The 10,961-nt window shown below is 55.9% G+C and overlaps 1 protein-coding gene across 1 annotated transcript in view; it reads right to left on the bottom strand.

The window, feature by feature from the left end:
• Positions 1 to 4,747: 4,747 nt before the first annotated feature.
• Positions 4,748 to 10,961, bottom strand: part of FBXO41 (F-box protein 41) — a 12,048-nt gene continuing 5,834 nt past the window's right edge. The window contains exons 4-11 of the mRNA XM_010083193.1: positions 10,586 to 10,827; positions 9,808 to 9,923; positions 9,407 to 9,559; positions 7,331 to 7,426; positions 6,441 to 6,559; positions 6,062 to 6,220; positions 5,492 to 5,607; positions 4,748 to 4,810 (exon numbers count right to left, since the gene is read on the bottom strand). Of these exons, the coding sequence (XP_010081495.1) occupies positions 4,748 to 4,810; positions 5,492 to 5,607; positions 6,062 to 6,220; positions 6,441 to 6,559; positions 7,331 to 7,426; positions 9,407 to 9,559; positions 9,808 to 9,923; positions 10,586 to 10,827 (1,064 nt within the window). The remainder of the gene's footprint in view (positions 4,811 to 5,491; positions 5,608 to 6,061; positions 6,221 to 6,440; positions 6,560 to 7,330; positions 7,427 to 9,406; positions 9,560 to 9,807; positions 9,924 to 10,585; positions 10,828 to 10,961) is intronic.

Raw genomic sequence — 10,961 nt, 5'->3', positions numbered from 1 at the left:
CCCCGCTCTCCCTGCCTGGCCTTGGACCCTGCTGCCGACAAACCCCCCGGAGCCTCCCCCTGACCCCTCCGGCTGCACCCCAAATTCAGCTGCACCCCCATCCCACCGCTCCCCCCTCCCCTCTGGCAGCTTGAGCATCGAGGACTCTGTTTAGCATCAAGGGATGGTGGGGCAGGGGGGGTCAGGAAGGGACATTTAGTTCTCCAGACACTGGCACATCGCTGCGAAAAGACTAAAATAGACCTAAATTTATAGAGGTTTAAAAAAATAACTCAGGAGGCAAACTCGCTACCTTTGGAGGGGGGGAGGTCGCTGTACAGAGCCTGTCGGGAATCGCTCACTGGGGCAAACGTCGCCGTGAAGAAGTGCTTTAGGGAACGATGGCGATTCCTGTATATATATATAAAATTATTTTTTTTTTCTCCCCGCAGGGAGCGCGTCCTCTGATTATCTCTAAGCAAATGTGCGTTACCCTGCTCGCTTCCCAAAAGCCGTCCTGCCCTCCTGCACCATTGCACCCACTTGTCCCCGGCCCCAGCCCGCCACGGGGTTCAATCCCGAGGCTGGATCAGAAAAATCCTCATTTTTCCTGCTTTTGGGCAGTTTTCCCTCCTCTCCTTGCTGCTGTGCAGCGGGGAAGGATTTGCAGCTTTTTCTTGCAGTAGGAGGGACGGTTTCACCCGCTGCGGGGGTTATTTTGCCTTCCGCCAATGGGGAAGGTCGTGCATCGCTTGCAGCAACACCCCACGATGCTTTGCTCACAACAAACCATATCTGGTTGCTAAAATCTCCCTGTTTTTGTTTTTTTTTTTTCTTCTTGTTTTAAAGCATTTTGTCATTTGGCACACCGATCCCCCAATACTTTCGCTCCTCCCCAACCCGCAGGTTTTCAACCCGAAATGAGAGGATGAAGCGATGTGCCGGCTCTTGGGGTGGGCTCCTCTAAGAGCCAAGAGAAAACATTGTTCAACTGCTTTAAGAGCCTTTATCAACACTTTTCATGAATATTTTTCCTTGTTTTTTAACAAATTCGGGGCCTTTTGGAGGATCCAAACAAGCCCCAGCTGTGGCTGTTCCTTGGGAGGGTGACACAGGGCGAGAGGTGGGATTTTTTTTTTCTTGCTTTCTTTACTCAATAAAGAAGTTTAAAAACCTCCTTGGATGGAGCCAGCTGGGGGAGTTCCCCCTTTCCTGGAGACCTTACATCCCAGGGCCCCCCCCAGACTGGGGGCACTGGGATGAAGGCGGGAGGAGCTGGTCCCCGGAGCATCCTTGACTCTTGGGGGGCTCGGAGCTGGCTAACGAGCAAAATCCAATATATGAATGAGACAGAAAAACATGGATTTGGGATAAATTTGGCCCCCAAGCTGGCTTTGCTGGTGGTGTTCCTCTTGAGATCCCAGACCAGCACCCAAATTCAAGCGAAGGGGAAAGCCATGAGTGTTGGCCATGGGGAAAATCTGAGCAAACTCGCTAGGAAAGGAATAAATTCCCCCAAAACTCATCCCGTGGGAACCAGACCTACCAGTTCTTGCCATCACCATGACCTCGAGCGAAAGCTGCTGATGCCACCCCAGGCTGGGTGGCTTTGCCCTGGTTTTTGCTGGGGATTGTCATTGCAGAGCCCTGCTGGGGCTTCTCTAGGGGCTAGTATGGGGTTGAGCTCGCACTGAAGCTGTCCCTTCCCTACCGGCACTGGAAAACCCTGCGTCATCTCAAGGGATTTGGTATTTCTGTGTGTCTCCATCATTTCCAGAGGAAACAGGGTTGAAACCCCACGAGCGATGCGGTGAATCCTACGGCATCATCTGAGCATCCCGTAGGGATGGGGGGGGGGTTGTGGGGCCACGTGCTGGCAGGATGGGGAGGGAAAGCAGCTGGGAAACCATCAATACGACATTGGGGCAGAAACATGGAGCTGTTAATGAGTGCGTTGCCATTAACAACCTGGGCAATTACGAGCCACCAGGAGGGGCAAGGAGACGCAGGGCTCTCGTTACCACCCAGCCCCTGGCACTGTGCCACCCACCTTCATCCCCAGCCGCGGAGGAGGAGGAGAAGGAGGGGACCCATCCAAGCCCAGGCAAAATGAGGAAAAAACCCCACTTTCCATCTACTCCTTGAACCTGCTCAAGGTCTTGCATCATCACAGGATTTTTGTAAAAACGTGGCTTTGCTAAGCCGGACTTTCTGGGAATGCCCCAAGGGGAGGCGGATGGTTTGGTCTGGTCTTGGTGACACACCGAAGCACCAAATTGGGGTGAGGTTGTCCTGCCGTGACTTACAAAACCCTGATGGCAGTGGGGGGATGGTGACATCAGCCACCCACCCACCCATGCTCCACACCACCGCGGCCACCAACCATGTGGCCAACCAACATGGCCAACCAACACTGCTCCAGCCTCACCAGTGAGCGCAGAAGGTTTCTCCAGGAGTCCTCAACATCTCCCCTGGCTCTCCACCACCCCGTCTTCTCCGGAGGATCCAGGTGAGGGGCTGGACATGGGCCAGCAGCAAACCTGGAGCAACCACCTTCAGTCTTGGGACACGACTCTCCAACACGATAGTCTTTAAGCATAGAGTGTACAAACGTGCTGAGTATATAATTTTCCTTTAAAATCTTTTTTTCTTCTTTTCTTTATAGAAATAAATTTTTTATTTTTTTTTTTTAAGGGAAGTCTCTGCGCCATTTCGGATGGTGACACCTCCTCGGGGACCATGCTCATGGGATGGTGGCTGGATGGTTGCCGGGGGGTTGTAGCTTTGCTGGGTGGTTTTTTTGCTGGTTGGGGCATCCCTTGCTCCTCTTGCCCCCGGATTACGCGTCTCTCAGCCTCCCCAGGGTGGAGGTAAACCCACGGCGGGGAGCTCATCTGATGCTGCCCATGGGGCCATGGTGGGATGCGCTAATTTCTCGCAGGTGGTTTTTTTTGGGTTCTTGTATTTTGTGCATATGGGAAACAGCCTTCTCCTGGAAAGCTGCCATCAGCGGGGGGACGGAGGTGCTTCAGATGGGGGGTTATGGCCAAAAAACCTTACCCTGCTTCAGAAGAGACGGCGTAGACAGGATGAGGGGTGGAAGGAAAGGTCTCCTGAGGTGCTCTCTAGGGTTGGAGACCCAGGAGCTGCCTCCAGCCCACCATCAGCTTCAGCGATTTGGAATAAATTTTATTTTCTATAGTGATCCCCGTGGGCTCTTGGCATGCTGGGAGCCCCCAGCTGAGGTCTGCAGCTCTTGTGATGTGGATGAGGAAGGTGGAACCAGGAGGTTCTCCATCCTGGAGGGATACTCCATGGCAGCCCATCACCTGGGAGGGTTGGAGGAAGGGGAGATGACCTGGGAAGGGCTGTCACCTCACAGCCACGCTGGGAACAGACACCAAAACCTCTCATGATGGCCCAGAGGAGATGACAAACCTGCAAAATTTGTTCTTCCCCATTGGATCCTCTCAGCTCAGCATGTTGGGTCCCATCACGCCTGGTTGGGGCTGGGGGTGGCAGGGGGCTGTGGTTACGGCCGGCGTGTCCCTGCTGCTGGCAGTGTGGTGACGGGTGTCCCCCGTGGTGTGGGCACCTCCTGGCACCTTCTCCCCAGGGTGGAGGATGGAGACATTCTGGATGCCTATCAAAAGCCTTTTCCTTTGGAAAGATGGGGATGGTGATGTCCTTGCAGGCAGAACACAACCAGAAGAAAAAAGCAGAATTAAAAAACCAGCCGTGGCCATATAGGTAAGGGATCTTCCAGGGCAGTTGGGTTGGTGCTTTCACCAGAAGCTTTGGATTTCAGGACAATTTGGCCAAGGTGTCTCCTTCAGGCTGCTCAGGAAGGCGATGGGATGGCAAATGTGGGTGTCCCGTGCCAGTCCCTCTCTCTGCGTGGGACAACTCGCCCCAGAGGAAATCTGAGCGGGTGGTGGATGTTGGTGGGGACAGAAGCGTGACCCATGTCTCCTGGTGGACGAGGATTTTGGAGATGGTTTATTGCCTTGGCAGGAAGGTTTGGATGGAGCGGAGGTGAGGCTGGAGACCTCTGGAAGAGCAACCATCTCTCCTGGTGTCCTCTGGTTCCTGCAGTCCCCAAGATGCAGCTCTGCCATCCGGGCTTGGGCTGTCGCAGCTGCTGGTTTCTGGGCAGAATTTACCCAGGTTTGGGTGCCCCTCTGGTAAATAAATGAAATGGAAACAAGCGGAAACCCTGCAGGAACGCTGGGCAGCCTTTCCTCTGGAGGAACATCCCCTTCCCACCCCACCTTCACCAGCCCACCAAGAGGATGGGGACGGTCCAGCCATGACACAGCGACGCCGAGCCCAGCCCTCTGCAAAGAGCCCATGGGGACGGACGGAGCCATCCTCAGCTCCCACACCACCAAACAGCCAAAAAAAAAATACCCCAGAAAGAGAGTTTGAAGAAAAAGACATTCCCCAAAGAAGGATCCTTGGCAACAAGCAGCCGTGGGGGGATTCGAAGCCATCTTCCCTCCCGAGAGAGAACGTAGCCCTGCCTCCTCGTGCAGCCAAAAAATTGTCCTTAAGTAGCACCTTCTCGCCCGCGAGCTGGCCCCGGGGACGAGCGCCGGCTGCCAGTCACTAAGGCCTGCAAGAGTTTGGGGGTTTTTTTGTGCATTGGCCGGTGTCTCCGTTGCTCCAGGTCCAGCAACGGATGAGCGGTGGATGGTGGGTTTGGTTTCTCAGGGCCTCTGGCTCCGCCGGGCAGAGGAAGGAATGTGCTTTGTGGTTCCCTGAAGGTCTAACAGCCTCCTTCCACCTTGATGTGTAAAATCTTGGAGAAGCCAGGTCGCTTCCTCAGGGCCTGGAAGAGGAACAGGGAGCGTGGTTGGTGTGGGACCTGGCAGAACATCTCAAATCATAGAATCATAGAATCACAGAATGGTTTGGGTTGGAAGGGACCTTCAAGATCATCTGGTTCCAACCCTCCTGCCATGGTGGTGGGCAGCCATGCAAAGAAACCCCTTCTGAAACGCCTCTTCTCTGAAGGTGACCCCCAGCCTGGGGTTGGACATGGGTCTAGCAGGACCCACGTGAGCCATCAGACCCCACCTGACTGTACTGGTGGGCCTCCATCCTCACGTCCTCCTCTGCATCTCATGGGAGTTTTTGGCTTATGACCCTACGGGAGCCCAACCCGCTGCAGGATGAATCAGCTGGAGAACGAAGTGAAATGGAAACACCTATTTTTCCCCTTGGACATGGATGGAGATGTCTGCCTTGGAGACCCTGAAGAGATCAAGGACAGCCCAAGCCCTGCTGAGCATCACAAGCCAAGCAGGGTCTGGAACTCAGCTTAACTAAAACCAACCCTATTTCTGCTTTCACGGGTGGATTTTCAATCACTTGGTGGAATTTGGTGAGTAAGTTGACCTGTGAGGGATGCAACGGCCCTTTTCTGTCCCTGGGGAACAGACCCACAGAGAAGCAGACCCCATGGAGACATGAGACTGGTGACACATGGGTGACCTGTGAATGACTTTACCTGGAGCTTGTTCACCATTTCTTCAAACATCTTCTTGGCTTCAGGGCTATGGGGCTCCTTGAAGTAGTCCACGATGCCCACCTGCACGACGATGGACTTCAGGTTCCGGCACACACCTGGGGGTAGAGATACCACCTGGCCTCACCATACCTGGTGGGGAGACAACCTCCCCGCAGCTGGCATGGACCCTAAAACCCACCCAGTACTCCTCAAGGCCTTACGCATCTGGGGCAACCTGACCCTGAAGATGGAGGAGACCCACTCGTGGTGACCAAGACCTCTGTAGGGAGGATGGTGGTCCATGAGATGGTTGCTGGTTGACTTATCCCCATTCAGCAGTCCTACCTCTTCCTTGGGGAACCCTTACCACCCCAGTGACATGTGCCATGACCACCAGCAATGGCACCTCAGACAGACTCTTCCACCATGGAGCTCCCAGCGCCTTCCAGTGTTGGCAGCAGGTTCCTGTGGGTGGGGCTGGAAGGCAGGGTCTGGTTCATGGACCTGGATATCTGGTGACCTTTTGGTCAATGGACGATGCTACGCACTCCCCCCGGCATTGCTACTCACTGTTGAAGTGCAGCAGGGCTTTGGGAGTGACGGGCGTGGAGGTCAGCACTAGCATCTCCAGCCCCTTCAGCCCCTCTCGACACACCTCCGCTGCAACCTCCTGGTTGATCTCTGCCACATGGTCCAGCTCCAGGACCTGAAGCCGCATGCAGTTTCGGGCTGGAAGGACAGAGCACCCGCTGTCAGCACCCCACGGGGAAGGGATGAGGACAGCCGATGGGAACAGGGTGGGAGGAGGGATGGGTGTCAGCAAGGAAGGGCAGGGTGCACCCATGGTCTTTGGGGTTGACTTCTCCATTGAGATCCCCATGGGGCATCTCATAGGGGTATACCTAAGAACGTCCCCTTCTCCTTGTCCCACCAGAGGAGAGCTGCCTACCTAAGGACGCCAGTCCTTGGACGCCACAGCCAGCCCCTCCAACGCCCAGCGCCCGCAGGTGTGGCCAGCACCGTCCGATCATCTGAAGGCAGCGGTTGCTGAAACGTGTTGGCTGCTGGCTGGGGAGATGAAGAAGAAAGAGCTGGGGAGGGGCTGGAAGAAAAACTCACCCCCCACCATGAATGCTCCAGCCAGTGGTGTTGAGGATGGGACCTCTCCCACCCCACCAGCCCAGGGGTCACCACGCTGCAGGGAGGTGTCTCCAGAGCAGATGTCTCCATCTGAGCACCCACCCTGGGCTGTGCTGCAACTGGGACAGGGCAAGTCCATGTGCCCAGTGGAGTACCTCTGCCCCAAACCCTCCACCTTTGGAGATCTGAATCAGGCCCTGAACTCTGTTCCTTGCGGTGATCACAGCAGTAGCAGGAGCCTGGACCTCTAGCTCAGGTGGAGAAGCCTACATGCCATGTGGTGTTTCCCCCAGGGAAGAAACAAGCCACCCAGGGACTTGACATCCAACTTCTCCTGCTAAGAGACATCTGTACACCTCGATCCAGGCAGGACGGGGGACATGACATTGCAACGAACCTCCCAGGACAAGAAGAAACGCCCAGGAGGCAGCTCCACGGCATGGAGATGAGGAGCCAAGGGACCTGCTTTGTGAGCCATGAACTCCTGAGCACCCAGATGTTTTGGGGTGGACATCCACCAGCATCTTCATGCCCCCAAAATGCTTTTTCCAGCCTTTGCAGGGAGGGACGGGGCTGAGCTCCCGGTCCCCCAGAACTGGCCTCCAGGATTGCTGCTCATCCCATGAGGATCCCCCACAAGCAAATCTGGATCTGTGCCCCCTCACACTCAGCCTGACCTCCTCCTAACGTCATTCTTACCACGGATGCAGAGGTGCAACCTGGAGGGAGATGATGTCCCTGCAACCTGCTCCAAGGGCCCAGATGACTTCATGACCCACGGGGTCTGTAGAGCTCCTGGAACAACACAAAGCACACGTGGTGGCCCCCACCAGCAGTGATGCCACCTTGGCGGGGGGGACTGCATCTGTAGCCTCCATGCTGCTACATCTCTCTGCACCTGGAGGTACAAATCTGGTCATTATTTCTAACCCACCATCTGCCCATGAACCAGATAGTCCCAACCAACACCAACCCATGCAGGAACTGGAATTGTGCCTACGGGTGTGCAGTGTCAAGAAAAATGGAAGAAGATGAGGCTGAAGGTGAGGCTGAAGATGAGTTTGGAGGTAAGGCTGAAGGTGAGGTTGATGGTTGGAGGTGAGGATGAAGGTGAAGGCAGAAGTCTCCCAAATGCAAAGGTGGGAAGTGATTGAACTGAGACCACCAGGCCATGTACCCTTGCAGAGCAAATACAACGTCCCTGCAGATCCCATTGTGTTGGATTCACTTGCCACCTGCCCAGCCTGGATGGGGAAGGTGCCAGGAGGTGGTAAGGAGGTTTCAGCTGATGGATGGTAACTTCCAGCCAAGGCAAGTGGCTGCTCCATGGCCTCTGTACCAGCTCTGTGGTTGTGCCGCCGCATCTGGAGGCGGCTGTTGGCCAAATGTTGCCCCAGAGGTTTGTTGTGGGCTTCTCCTTGGTCTTCTTGGAGGTACCAAAACAGATCTCATGGGATGCAGCTGGGTTCGTGCAGGGGCATAGTGGAGGTGTAGGTTTGTCATGAGTCATGGCACTGATGGTGGCACCTGGTGTTTGTGCCAGTGGCTCAGAGGAGCTTTTGCTGATGCCATCAGCTCCCAGAACCAAGTCAATGGAGAAGAGATGTCAGAGAGCATCATCCTGATGCCACCGGCCCAAACAGAGGCTCCTGGCTGTTCCACCGCACCGGGCTGCCTCCTGAAGACTGAGGCCGCACTTCCTAGCTCTAAATGACCTACTTCAGAACTTCAGGCAAGCCTAAAAATAAGTGGTGGGTGTTATCTTGAGCGTTTCACACATCTCCACTGAAGATGCCTGCCAAGAGCCCCCTGCGAGTGCGGCGGGTTAAGGAGAGCATGAGTCAGAGTCACAGGTTAGCAATGTCCAGGAGCACTCGGGCTTGCTCTAACGCCCTTGGAAGGGCTGATGGAGGAGACTTTGGGTTAAACCGGGCGGTGTTGGGATGGCTCACAGCATCAGGTCTCCAGATCAAAGCCATGTCAGGGCTCACTTGGTCCAAAACAGAGGAACTGTCTGGGTGTGCTTTCCCACTTGAAGGACTCTCCATCCTGGGCTGGAGGAGGACACCCATTGATGAAATGGATACCGAGGCTGAAGTTGTTGTCTGCAGGGTGTAGTGGAGCAAGGATCATCCTCCTTGAGTGTGTAGGAAAGGTAAATCCTGCCTCCATGGAAAGCAGAGCCTCTTCACAAGGCTGCCAAGACCAAGGAACAGTCTGTAGCCTCCTCCAGGACCTGTGACCTCCTCCAGGATCTACACCATCATGGGTCTTGCTCTTGGACAAGGTCTCCAAGTTGGGTTTTAGCAATCCCATGGCAGAACCATTCCTCCCTCCCAGGACAGAGGGACCCTGAGGTCTCTTCTCCCCATTGGAAGCATTCATCAGGGGGTGACATCCAGGTGGGACCTCACTGGGACCTGGTGTTGATGCACCTCTTCTTCACCCTTCTCTGACATAAAGCAGCATCCCAATTACCAAGACCCCGGTCACGCCTCCAGTGGGGTGAGATTGGTAACAGGATGGTGGGAATGGAGCTGGAAGGGAAACATCTGCATGGGAACATGCCAGAAGAGGATGAAAGTTGCAATGGGGACACTGGGGCCACCACTGGGCTGGGGACATGGAAAGGTGGGTCCTTCACACCTGGCCAGATGGGCTGCGTTCTGAGAGGGAATGGGGACGGGCATCAGAGGAGTCCCAGCCCATCCCATGGATGTTCCCAGCCTTCTCCCAGCCAGGGAACCCTGTGGGGATGCTGGTGGCCATCCTTACCGGTACGTGACAGCCTGCAGGGCCCGGCAGTAGCAGCTGGCCAGCCAGAGCGAGCGGTCCGTCAGCACATTGGGGCAGTGCGAGATGCGGAGGATGAGGAGGTTGCTGCCCGTTGCCTTCAGCAGAGATTCCAGCCCAGCTTCCAGGCAGCCCCTGGTGGGGATGGAGGCAGGGTCAGGCATGGACAACTGCACTCACACTCCCCACGGTCACCCTGGGGCCACCCCCAGAGGGTGACATGTCCCATGGGGATCCAGGACACCCAAAACCCACAGCGGGAGCTGGGGTGTGATGAATGGGCATCAGTGGAAATGGGATGTTGGCACTGGTGGAGCATCGTCATCCCTGAGGACGAGTGGCTCTGGCTGTGGGAGGAGGGTGCCCGGGACGCAGGGACTCACCGTGTGCTCTTCATGTAGTCCTCCTTGCTCTCCTTCTTCCCCCGCTGGCGTGGCTTGAGGTTTTGGAGGGTGAGGGAGTGCATCTGGGTGCACCACTGGGACAGCATGGCCAGGAACTGGGGGGACAGGGGTGGCCGTCACTGAGGGGGACACCCTGGGTGTGCCACACACCACCCACCTTTGGCTGTCTTGGGCAGATCTGTGCACACACCCCCAGCACACAAACATGTTCATGCCATAAATAGGGATTTAAATTGGAAGAGGGCAGATTTAGAAGAGATATTGGGAAGAAATATTTTCCTGTGCAGGGGTGAGGCAGGGGCCCAGGTTGCCCAGAGAAGCTGTGGATGCCCCATCCCTGGAGGGGTTCAAGGCCAGGCTGGATGAGGCTTTGGGCAACCTGGGCTAGTGGGAGGTGTCCCTGCCCATGGCAGGGGGTGGCACTGGATGGGCTTGAAGGTCCCTTTCCAACCCAAACCACTCTGTGATTCTATGATCCTATGTGAAAATGCACCTAGGAGGTCATGGAAGATTGTGTGCAGCAAGATCACACATAGAGTTATGGGTGTGACCACCAAAGCACATGAAAACACGCGCACATATGAAACTCACGCCAACATGCATGCATGTGTTGATGCACAACGCATCCAGTCGCTGGTGCAAGCACGCAGCCATGGTGCACCCACGTTCCTGTGAGCATAGCAGTGTGACAACCAACACCTTCACCTTTCTGCAAGAAAGGTCTCGCCCTGCGCAGTGCCATCCCCATCCCTGGTACCTTTGAGGACACCCGGGCGTTCTCCAGCAGCACCCGCGTCCACACGGCCGGGTGCCGGGCCACGAATTTCCAATCCTTGCACACCTCGGCCGCCCGCAGCAGGGTCTTGGTGTCCAGGTAAGTGAAGATGCAGAAGAGAGCCGCCCGCATCTTGAGGATCTCGGGGCTGATCACCTCGCTGGAGTGGCCTGGGCTGCCCCTCTCCAGCCGACCCGCCTTGCCCCCAGCCCCCTCAGTCCTAGCTGTGGGACACCAACCATCAGTTGCCACCAGTGGACGAAGAAGTGATGCTCCTCATGGAGCTGAGGAACCATCCCCATCCCTCACTTTCCAGCCTCCCCATCCTCCCACCCCACCAGCAGACCCCAGTGTGGTC

Source organism: Pterocles gutturalis, unplaced genomic scaffold (genome assembly GCF_000699245.1).
Source record: "Pterocles gutturalis isolate BGI_N339 unplaced genomic scaffold, ASM69924v1 scaffold28591, whole genome shotgun sequence".
Lineage (NCBI taxonomy): Eukaryota > Metazoa > Chordata > Aves > Pterocliformes > Pteroclidae > Pterocles > Pterocles gutturalis.
This window is presented reverse-complemented; position numbering and strand designations above follow the sequence as displayed.